At 36.1% G+C, this 12,149-nt stretch overlaps 2 protein-coding genes across 3 annotated transcripts; one reads left to right on the top strand and one right to left on the bottom strand.

Annotated features, from left to right (window-relative positions):
• Nucleotides 1-2,715: 2,715 nt before the first annotated feature.
• Nucleotides 2,716-6,576, bottom strand: LOC133794218 (G-type lectin S-receptor-like serine/threonine-protein kinase RKS1). 2 transcript variants are annotated; one of them, XM_062231435.1, is made up of 7 exons: nucleotides 5,170-6,567; nucleotides 4,929-5,057; nucleotides 4,494-4,675; nucleotides 3,695-3,905; nucleotides 3,372-3,609; nucleotides 3,116-3,266; nucleotides 2,716-3,038 (listed from the first exon to the last, which is right to left on the bottom strand). In XM_062231435.1, the coding sequence occupies exons 1-7, from the start codon at nucleotides 6,455-6,457 to the stop codon at nucleotides 2,733-2,735; spliced, it is 2,505 nt and encodes an 834-aa protein (XP_062087419.1). In that variant the 5' UTR covers nucleotides 6,458-6,567; the 3' UTR covers nucleotides 2,716-2,732. The 2 variants fall into 2 exon arrangements, with proteins under 2 accessions (XP_062087419.1, XP_062087420.1); XM_062231436.1 differs by lacking the exon at nucleotides 2,716-3,038 and having other exon boundaries at nucleotides 3,114-3,249; nucleotides 5,170-6,576.
• A 1,706-nt stretch (nucleotides 6,577-8,282) lies between these two features.
• LOC133793717 (uncharacterized) lies at nucleotides 8,283-12,149 on the top strand. The gene has a single exon (XM_062231013.1). It carries the CDS (start codon nucleotides 8,283-8,285, stop codon nucleotides 12,147-12,149), a length of 3,867 nt encoding a protein of 1,288 aa, XP_062086997.1.

The following is a 12,149-nucleotide window of genomic DNA, read 5'->3' as shown; positions in this document are numbered from 1 at the left end:
ATTAAAAATATTTTGACCGAAATCGAATCTAGAATACTATTTTGATTCATTTTGTAAAACACAATATTCAAATTGTCATTCAATAAAACACATAGCCTGATCTCGTATTAAGGAAAAACACAGAACCAAAATAGTATTTTCTCATTTAAACAAGAGAACACTCTGCATATTGAAACGGACTTTCATACATGGAGGGACCTAAGTAATTAGTGGAAAAGACTAGTGCACAAATTCGAAATAAAAGTGAACATTTATGTCATGTACGAGTAAAAGAAGTACCATAGCATTTGTTATATTTTAACCAACCTACACCATAGAAAAAAAAACATAGAAAAGAAAAAACTTCAATGAAAGGGCTCCCTCCTCATCAAGGGACAACTGTAAAGAAAGAGATTGCCTAGATTCATTTCATATAATATGTATAAGAGGAGAGGAGGGCCCCCACCAGATCAGTGATGGTTGGATGGGACTGCTTCCAAATTCTCAACCTCTAAAACCCCTTAAGCTAGCTAGCTAGTAGCTACTCTCCATTCAATTTTTCAAAATTAAAACAATGTTTTTTTTTTTTTACAAGTATGGGAAAGAAATGAAAACCCAAAAATGGTTGCTGACGTGGACGATTAGACATAAAATAAAATTGCTTTGTTAATTCCCACAATATTGGTAAGAGATACCAATTGAGCTCAACACAATAGTGTTAATAGTATATCAATAAAATTTTATTCTTTTATTTGTGTTTTACATCAAATATTTAATAGCACTCTACTCTATTTCTTCTATTTATATTCGGCAGATTATTTAAATATTATTTTTTTATTCATTAAAATACTAAAAAATAAAAAAAGAAAGGAACAAAACAAAACAAAATATAATTAATGTAGAAAGATAAAGAAATAAAAAATAATAAAATAATTTTTCTCTATATGTAAATAATACTATTCATTAATATATAAAATAGCTTAAATTTAACATGGAAGCTCAATTTTTTGTTTATATTTTAAAAAATTAACTACTTTACCAATTTCATTGTAAGTGCTCTAAAGGTAGATGAGTCAATATAATTTAATATCAAATTTAAAGATTATATATATATATATATATATTACTCGATGCTCAATTACACAAATCACATACCAAGAATATCGAATGAGAATGCCGATTATTCTCAACACGAGCCGTGTTGTCTGCTCAAGAAAGACAATTACATGAAGCCGTTTCTACAGTTATATGAGTTTTATCACAACTTGCTCGTTTTATAAACTCTGTTTTTCTTTTTAATATATGTTGTCGCTGTTTTTGTTGTTGATTGACGTGTGATCTTGTAGTTGCATTATTTGACTTTGTTTGGAGATTGGAAATTAGCATATATGTCTCTTTCTTCTTAAAGTAGAGTTATATGTGGTGTGGGTAGTTGATAATTAGTCATGCACACTTGCAATAAATATATATTTGCTGAGTGGTTACAGTAATTGAAACTCATAATTTGCTTAATTTATTCATTAATTTGCGGGTAGTGAGAGAGATTGATGGGATCAAGATAAACTAATCACAATCAGCATCCTTGAAAATCTTATAATTATAACAATACAAACGCCACTTTGATATATATATATATATATAGCAACCACACACGTGTGTAGCTTAAAGAATTTCTTTATTTTTCCGATTAAAATAGATTGGATTATTTAATAGTCAAGTAAACATCGGAAATCTTTAATCAAATAGTTCAATATATATATATAGCACAATATATGCTTTTCAAATATCAATAGAGGTTATATAAAGCGTTAACCGACACTATCAATAGTCCAACAGTAGTTTAACCTAGGGGTGTACGCGGTGCAGACATTGCGATTTTCGTCTAATTTATTGGACCGCACTGCATAAGCCTCAAACTGCATAAACCGCACTGAAAATTTGTAGTATTGTGCGGTGTAAATTATTTATACCTATTACCAAATAATTTAACAAGTAAACATTATAATTAATAAATATTCATAATAAAACTCATAATTAAAGAGTGTTTAACAAAACAATAAATATATAACAAACTAATAAACTTTTAGTATACCAATAAAAATACAACAAACTAATAATAAAGAAAGAGAAGTGATATAGAAGTAAATATTTTAATTTAACAGGAATATTCTTATGTTGAAGTAGAATATGTGTTAGGATTTTATGCAACATAATATATTTTTCTGAGATACTGTGTATATTATACTATATAAATGTATATGCATTAAGTTTAATTATACTAAAATTAAAAAAAATAGTTAATATATATAACGATGCGGTACGGTACGATTTTTGAACTGTATTCATAAAATTTTAAACTGTAAACCGCACCGCATCACGCGGTTTAGCAAAAATGTAAATTGCAACGGCACCGTAAATGATTCCAAATCACAAATTACGGTGCGGTGTGTGCAGTTTGACGAACACCACTAGCATAACATAATAATTCAGTAGTTAAAATTAATGGCTGGATACATAATTTTGTTTTTATGAAAGTGAAAATGAAATAATCGTATTCACCATAAATAATATAAGTATTAGTATAGATATTATATATAATATATATAAAATTAAAATAGAATCAAATATAAAAATATATACTTATAAAATTAAATAAATAAAAAATAGACAGCTGCTGGCTGAAATTACATCAAATACTATTATATCAAATTTATATTTATATTTAAATAAATTTACGTACCTAAAGATTAGCGTCAACGAGCTTCTATTATAGTACATGTGACATCGTTCACAGAGACAATTCCTTCACTGGTTGATGGGTCTCCATTTGAACTAGTGTAACCTCTTTTAAATACAAATGCCGGTTGTTTTGGATTAGCAAGGGTTGTTTCGTTACCCAACATGAAAACCACTTCTGACATAGTAGGCCGATCCACAGCATTGTCTTGCACACACAACAACCCAATTGTAATACATCTCAATGCTTCACCACCAAATGATTCATCAATGGATGAGTCTATTATTTCCAAAGCTCTGCCTTCTTTCCATAAATCCCAAACCTATCACAATAAAGTTTTGGACTTTATATAATTATGTGATCATAAGTCAAACAAGGGGATAACTATTTTGAACTTACATGTTCGATCAAGTTCGATTCTGGATTTTCATGATAAAAACTAGTGTTCTTTTTGCCGGTAATGATCTCCAACATTAAAACTCCAAAACTATATACATCCGACTTGATTGAAAATCTCCCGTGCATAGCATATTCTGGTGACATATAACCACTGTAATAGTACTTATACATGAGTAATTCATTGTCATTTAAAAATAAAAATAAAAAACAACTATAGTTAGTGTGACAAAATAATTTTCGATTCAAGGACACTTACTATGTACCAACCACTCGATTCGTATTTGCTTCAATTTCGTCTCCTCCAAATATTTTAGCCATGCCAAAATCCGAAATTTTGGGATTCAAATCAGCATCTAAAAGAACATTCCCAGTTTTTAAATCTCTATGTATGATTCTCAATCTTGAATCTTGGTGAAGATACAACATCCCTCGAGCGACTCCACAAATTATGTCAAAGCGTTTTTTCCAATCCAACAATGTTTTTTTCACCTCATCTGACCATTAAGTATTATTAATTAAAATAAATAATGTTTTATGTAGTATAAACATAACAAAGATGACTAGAAAAACAAAGCATACCAAAAATGAAAAAATCCAAGCTTTTGTTTGGCAAGTACTCATAGATTAACATCTTCTCTTGTGCATGAACACAACAACCTAGAATCCTTACAAGGTTTCTATGTTGGAGTTTTGCAATCAACAATATTTCATTTTTGAACTCTTCACTTCCTTGACCAGAGTGCTTTGATAGTCTTTTCACCGCTATTTGCTTTCCTCCCTCAAACATACCCTGAAACCCACAATCAATATTAATTTTTATATGGTGCTTAACCGCATACAATATATATATATATATGGAAGATTTCTCAATGGTTACTACCTATAGATGGGTACTAACAATTATGATGATTTGACAACATAGTGACTTGCTATAGCAAGTCACAAACAAGTAGATATTTTTTTCTACATTAATTTCGAATTTAATTCATTTTTTTTGTTATAATTAATGGTATTTCGAGCTAATGAGAAATAATAGCTATATTTTGAAATTGACATGTATTTAAAAAATGGAAAGCTTACAATATTATATTTTCATTATAAATACACGTTTTTTCATTAGGTGATATTTCTAAAAATTTGAAAAAAATCAAAATTTACTTTTAGAAATATTAATTAACAACTATAAATATGGATCATTGATCTTAATCCAATAGTTAACATTAAAGTAACCATCTATGGGTAGTAACCATTAAGAGTGCACCCATATATATATATATATGTATACTTAATTTCAAGAGTTGTTAAAATGAAAAGCTTTGCATGTTTGAGTATATTTAATACATACCATTTGAGAAAATAAAATTTTATAGTTAATTACCTTGTAAACGGAGCCAAAGCCACCTTCTCCCAGCTTGTTATCAATGGAGAAATTATCAGTGGCTGCAGCTATGGTATGTAGATCAAAGAATGGTAACTCTGAATTTGTATTTTCATCCAGATCATTTTTTCCGGAAATGTCATCAAAATAGTTACTCGGACTTTGACTATGAAGATATTTCCCTGTCATTATACATGTAAAAAAAACACAAATGATGCTCAGCAAGCAATCTATACATGTGAATCCCCACAAACAACAGTATACATGGAAATAAATAACGCAAATATTAAACATATAGTTCTACCAAGTTATGTGTCTACACACAAAAGTTGCAAAAGTCATTATGAAGCTCTCAACTCTAATAGGGACATTTCACCAAACCTATTTTATTTTACTAAAAAATATGATCTTAGTCAGGTGAATAATAAATGGCACCTTTCATTTTTCTCTTTGGCCACCAGTATATAACAAGTGCCAAGAGAAATAGTATTGCTACAGAACCCAGCACAATTCCCAGCTTTCCAATCTTGCTTATGGAAGAACTATTCGACTTTGAATATTGGGCTGCACATATTTACATATATAAGTAGAACTTATCAAACTTCAGTTTGTCATTATCAACTGGACCAAAATATTCACCAAAAAAAAAGTATGTGAATGTGATTAATAACAGTACCTAAAGTAACCGAATCAACTCGCAAGTAAAAATCTTGCCCCGAATTAGGATAAGTCCTCGCGTCTACCAGATCACCGTGCCATGTCAAGCACCCAATCCCACCCAAATTCACATTCGCACTCGCATAAGCCGCACACGTGCAATTCTTGAGGCACTCTTGTTCGCACGATTCCAAACTCATACTCATATTCACACGTGCTTTGGATGTGTCTGGCACCTTCACGCGTGCCAACTTCACGAACCCTTCGCCGTTTCCACACGTGCGGGCCAGTGCTTGCTTCCTCACACAGCCGCCTGATCCGTCTCTCAGGAACCAGTCCTGGGGCGACTTGGGCTCAAACCCAGGTAGGCACGTGCACTCGAACCTTTCCGTGTTGGTGGGGTCGCAAATCCCGTTCACGCCGCAGAGCTTATAAAAATCACACGTCTCCGTCGGCGCGGACCAATACTTATACCATTGTCCACTCTGTTCATGCCACGTGGATCTGTGAACGCCTCCTGATTCATCAAGCGCCATCATGGAGAGAATCGACATGTTGAGAATACCGTAAGAAATCGAGAGCTCGTACTGATTGTTGACGAAGCTTACATTGAAAATGAAATTCGGCGTCATTTGGGGCACACCGCTCCACCCACGGCCGGTCCAAGATCCGACCCGCCAACGTGGAGCCGGACCCTGGTTCAAGAACAGTTGTGGATATCCAGTCGGGTCGATCCGGTACGAGTTGTTCCCTGTTCCCGGATCATCTGCCGACTTCCAAGAGGTCAGGAACCTGTTCAGCCCGGTGACACGGTTCAACCCAAGTTTCATGAAAGGGAGCATGGTGTTTGTTGGGTGATCAAAACCCTGCCACAAAAGAGTCTGTGCAGAGTTATTTCGAAATAAAACGAGATTCCCAACGTCTAAAAGTTTAGCCATGCAGTTATTTGCTGCAGGAACCGAAACATTGGCTGACCAAAGAAGTGAGCTTCTGCTTTTATTACTATAGATGATAAGGCCTCCATGACTGTCAGTGGCCAAAACTCCGGAGGTATCATTTAAAGGACTGTCCCTATTAGCTACCCAAACGATGGTTTGTTCCGGGACTTTGTGGTACCATATTCCGACGTAGCGGTTGCGGGAATTGGCCGGGCTAAAAAACCCAAGTGCAAATATATCTGGGGTCGAGATCAAAAGATCTCCGTCTTTGAGAGGTTGATTTGGGGTAATTGTGTTGAGAGAAAGGCAGGAAGAGAAAGATAGGAGAAATAGAAAAGTAGCGAGGCAGTGAGTTTCAGAAAAATTCATGATACGTATTGACTGCTGATGACTTAGCCAGTGAGTGTTGTGCTCAGGTGAAAGAGGTCATAGTGCCAATGATGAGTATTCACAGAGATTATTATTAGGATTTGAGGGTGGAAACTGGGGATAATAACAAATACACGTAGCAGGTAGGTGTGACATTAATGGCTTTGTTGGGCTAGTGGATCGATCGAAAGTCTTCTTTACAAGACGACTTGATATAGACATCAATTAAAGCTGTAACTACAACTACACAAAATCAAGTTGATAGTTTTGTGCTTGGAAGAGCTACCGTACGTGGTCGAAGGATATGATCCGTGATATTTTTTTTTCAAAGTGGTCACATGCATGAATTGATAGCAAAATCCGTATAAACGTTAGGTTATTACTTAATTGTTAGAGACACGCCTTGTTTTTTGTTTTTTTTGTGTTAATGGTCGTTGTCATGAGTTTTAGGATTTCGTCAATCGATCTTATGTCCGTATTACCTTTATTTTGGGCTAAATCACCTTAAATTCTAAGTTATTGACAAAGAGTTTATTTTCCATTAGTATAATTAACCGATGTGTTATTTCTGGAAACGCTAAGAAAAAGACGCATGTTTTTTATTCTTTTCTCGAACCATCTTCCTACTGAAGCTATCAAGAGTGAGTTATTTTGAACTACTGACCTCTTGACTGACAACTAGAAAAGTATAATTGTTTTAAATTTTTGGTAAAATTTTACCAAACAACCATTAATTTTTACTAAATTAAATTAATGATGTGCTCAATATCATGAGCATTGTAGTGCATGTATTCCTGGTGCAGACATAACAAACCAGAGAAATATATATGTGCCATCTACAATTTTTTTAAATTTTTATTGTAAACAAATTTGTAAAAGGGTGAGGCTATGAGTACTTTCTTACCGACAAAAATATACATGTATTACATTTAGAGCGTATTTGCTATGAGAAAAAGTGTGAGAATAAGAATTTAAATTATATATTTTTTTTTTTATGTTTTGTTCAAATTTTAAAAGGTAAAGTTAGTAATTTATGTGAGTCCTACATTTATTTTAAAAGTAAAGTGAATTTTTGTACACAAAAATTTAATATTAACTCTATTCCAAGTCTCTTTATATATTCAAAACAATCCAAGCATTCAAAACAAACACATTTGTAAGTAGATGATAAACATTAAACATGCTAATGTATATTTATTTATGTACAAAGTTTGTTTATAGTATTCCTGTTAACGAAATATGGGTTTTAATCTACAGTGTTTAGTTTGGGCACACATTTCTTACTTTTCACTTTTTACTTTTTCACTTGGGCTGAAACAGACTTTGCGGATCTTTTGGTGGTAGTTTTTTTAATACTCTCCTAGGCTCGCAAGAGTTTGAGACCCAACCCAAGAAAGCCAAAGTTGCTCCGATAATGGATAATTCTCTCCTATTTTTAATAAAAAATTATAATTATTAGTTAAAAGTGATGTGGATCATTATAACTTTTAGAGTTTGCCTTAAATAGTTCACTTGTTGTCGTGCACTCTTTAATACAAGATATGGGGTGGGCCAAACCGATGGGATAGCCAAAATCTATCCCACTCCTGTTAAAATAAGAGAATTTTTCAAAAATATAATTTTTATAATATAATAATAAAAAAAATAAAAGAATTATATTTTTCTTAATTTCTACGAAAAAATTTATTAAATAAAAAATTAAACTATGAGAAATATAATTAGTAGCTAACTAAAATATAAAGAAAGGGTGAATTTTATCAAGTGGCAATTGGGATTTGAGGGTAGTTTTGTGGTGGATGCGCAGGGTCATAGCGGAGGTTTAATTATGCTTTGGCGGAAAGCGGAAAAGGGAAGGTTAATGAGTTATAGTTTCAACCACATCGATATTGCGTTGAAATTGGAAAATCACCCTGAATTTCGTTTGACTGGTTTTTATGGGGAACCGCAACGAAGCTTACGCCACAATTCTTGGAGGAAAATTAAACAGCTAGCAGGTGCTTCAGAATTGCCTTGGTGTCTAATTGGAGATCTCAATAATGTGCTCTATCAATGGGAGAAAAGAGGTGGTCGTGCTTATCCCCGTGGTTTAATCACTGGGTTCCAGGAGACTCTTACTGAATGTGGGCTGAGCGACATGGAGATGATGGGTCATCCCTATACTTGGGAAAGAGGGAGAGGTACGCCGAATTGGATTGAGGTGAGACTTGATCGTGCTCTTATATCACAACCTTGGAGAACAATTTTCTATTCAGCTAAACTAGTCAACCTTGAGATCTCTGTTTCTGATCATTCTCCCATTTGGTTGGATCTCGCTTATCAAGTTCGGGATCCGGTCATTAGGAGGTTTCGGTTTGAGAATGCTTGGGTTCGGGAGCCTATGTGCCGCCAAATTGTATCTGACCACTGGAGAGCATACAGTGTTGATTCTTTCCAGGAAAAAATTAAATGTTGCAGTACTGCTCTCGCGGAATGGGGGAAGGATATTACAGGTAAATTTAAGGAACGCATAAGTCATTGTAATAGACTATTGAAGCAGTTGAAAGGTCAGAGAGATGAGGAGTCTGTTCGACGGTACCAGGAGATACACAGCTGTCTATTCGAGGTACTCACACAGAAAGAAATATTTTGGCGCCAAAGATCAAAGCAGTTATGGTTACAAGCTGGTGACCAAAACACAAAATTCTTTCATGCTTGTGCAAGTACCAGGAAAAGAATTAACCAGCTCACTTCCCTTAAGGATGATCATGGCACGTGGGTAGATTGGGAGCATGGTTTGGGTGAGGTGATTGTTGACTACTTCAGAAACATCTTTGCATCTTCAACTACCGCCTGGGATAGCGTTATAGAGTGTGTTCCAGAGAGCATAACAGAGGAGATAAATCTGGAGCTGCTTTTACCAGTGGATGACAGCGAAGTTAAGGAAGCACTGTTCCAAATGCACCCAGATAAGTCGCCAGGTCCGGATGGCTTTAATCCGGGCTTTTATCAGAAATTTTGGGACATTGTGGGTCCTGATGTGGTACGATTGGTTCAACATTTTTTTATGTTTGCTGAGTTTCCTGATCATCTTAATCAAACTCATATTGTTCTTAATCCTAAGAAGTCTAAACCTGAGACTATGAGTGATCTTAGGCCTATTGCTTTATGTAATGTGATTTATAAAATTGTTTCAAAAGTGGTGGCCAATAGATTGAAGAAGTTTCTCCATAACATTATTTCTGAGACCCAAAGTGCGTTTATTCCTGGTAAGCTCATAACAGATAATATTATGGTTTCCTTTGAGGTTATGCATTATCTCAAGAGGAAATCGACAGGAAAGGAAGGGTTCATGGCTATCAAACTGGATATGAGTAAGGCATATGATAGGGTTGAATGGGGATTCCTGCATGCAATGTTAAAAAAGATGGGTTTTAGCGACCACTGGATAAAGATTGTGATGCGGTGTGTGAGCTCAGTTTCCTATAAAGTAATCTCTGGGTGCCATGAGCTGGGTCCAATAATACTAAGCAGAGGTTTGAGACAAGGTGATCCCTTATCCCCTTATCTCTTTATTATCTGTGCAGAAGGCTTTTCAGCTTTAATCTCAGACTATGAAAGGAGAGGTAAGCTTCAGGCGTGTAAAGTGGCTAGGGGGGCCCCTACGGTCTCTCATATGTTCTTCGCAGATGATAGTTATCTATATTGTAAAGCTACAGAGAGTGCAACGAATAGTGTGATGGAACTTCTGGGCTACTTTCAATTGGCCTCGGGGCAACAGGTGAATCTAAGTAAATCCTCGGTCTTTTTTAGTACCAATACAAGAGCTGATGCCAGAGTCAAGATATGTGATATGCTGAAGGTGAGCGAAGCTGGAGAGTCTTGTACATACTTGGGGCTTCCTAATATTTTGGGCAGGAATAAGAACACCATCCTGGGTTTTCTAAAGGACAAGATGAGGAAAAAGATTCAAAGCTGGGAGGGGAAATTCCTCTCGAAGGCAGGTAAGGAGTTATTAATCAAGACAGTAGCTCAATCCCTACCGAGTTATGCTATGAATGTTTTCTTATTACCATTGGGATTGTGTCAAGAGATGGAGCAGCTTATGTGCAGTTACTGGTGGAAGTCATCCTCAAGAAATAACAAAGGTATTCACTGGAAGAGTTGGGAGAAGCTGTCAACCCATAAGTCCAAAGGTGGGATGGGATTTTGTAATCTACACGATTTCAACATGGCCCTTTTCAGCAAACAAGGTTGGCGCCTGCTATGCCAACCTAACACTTTGGTCACCAGGATTTTCAAAGCAAGATATTTTGGGGGTGGGAATTTCTTGACTGCAGAACTAGGAAGTAATCCTAGCTTCATTTGGCGCAGTATATTTGCGTCTCAGGAGATTGTGGGCGCTGGGGCTCGGAGAAAAATTGGAAATGGGTCTCAGACTTCTATTGTTCGTGACCCTTGGCTACCTTGCGGAGTGAATCCGAGAATTAGTACTACCCATCCTGCCTTAGCCGAGAAAAAAGTAGAAGCTCTGATGATCACTGGGAGAGTTGCCTGGGATGAAGACTTGGTTCGAGATTTGTTTAATCAACGGGATGCTAATCTTATCGTAGGCATTCCCTTACATTCTAGTCGTCTGGCAGATGCGTGGTTTTGGGCCTTTGAGTCCTCAGGTCGACTCACTGTGAAGAGCGCATATCGATATTTGCAGCAGGACAAAGATGGTGGGTCTCGGATTGACAGATTAAGCTTTTGGAATAAACTTTGGAAGCTTCGGGTACCCCCAAAAGTTAAAGATTTGGTGTGGAGAGCATCTTCTGATTGTCTGCCCACAAAGGTTCACCTTCGACTAAAACATGTGGATATTGACACCACATGTCCAGTGTGCCAAGTTAGTGGGGAATCTATCATCCATTGCTTAGTGGAATGCCCTTTTGCGAGAGCTAGCTGGGCTCGTACAGGTATCGGTGTGTGCACTAGTGTGGAAGGGACTTTTTCTGCATGGTTGGAGTCTTTATTCCAAACCTTTGATGATGAGAAGAGGAAAGTTATAGCTATGACATGTTGGGCTCTATGGAGGGTGAGGAATGATTGTGTGTGGAAGGGGAAAGTTGCTCGAGTGGCAACTGTGACTAGTTTGGCTAATAATACACTAGACCAATGGACTAAAGCTCAAGATAGATTTGAAGTGCCAACCGCAGCATTCTTGACTGAAGCAGATGGAGCTGATATTTGGAGAAGGCCAGCTGCAGGTGTTATAAAGATCAATGTTGATGCAGCGCTGTTTTCTGAATCATCAACATATAGCTTTGCATGTGTGGCTCGGAATGATCAGGGTCATACCTTGGAAGCTATAACTTGTTGTCGGAATGGGGTAGTGTCTCCTGAATTAGCAGAAGCAATGGGGATGCGAGAGGCTTTGAGTTGGATCAAGAAGAAATCATGGGATAAGGTGACTATCGAGACTGACTGCCTCACAGTTGTCCAGGCCCTTCGTTGTTCAATTTCTATGGACTCTTATTTTGGGAGTCTAATCACTGAGTGTAAGGGTTTGTGGAGTGATGTTAAGAATATTAAAATTTTATTTGTTAAGCGGTCTGCGAACAATGTTGCTCATGCTCTTGCTAGAGCATCCTGTCATGTTGCTGACTGTACTTTCAGGGGAGGTGATCTCTCTCCTGCTATTCTTGATGTACTTTTGAAGGACAGTTGCTAA

This window comes from Humulus lupulus, chromosome 8 (genome assembly GCF_963169125.1).
Source record: "Humulus lupulus chromosome 8, drHumLupu1.1, whole genome shotgun sequence".
Lineage (NCBI taxonomy): Eukaryota > Viridiplantae > Streptophyta > Magnoliopsida > Rosales > Cannabaceae > Humulus > Humulus lupulus.
The sequence above is the reverse complement of the archived record's forward strand: the minus strand, read 5'-3'. Positions and strand labels throughout refer to the sequence as shown.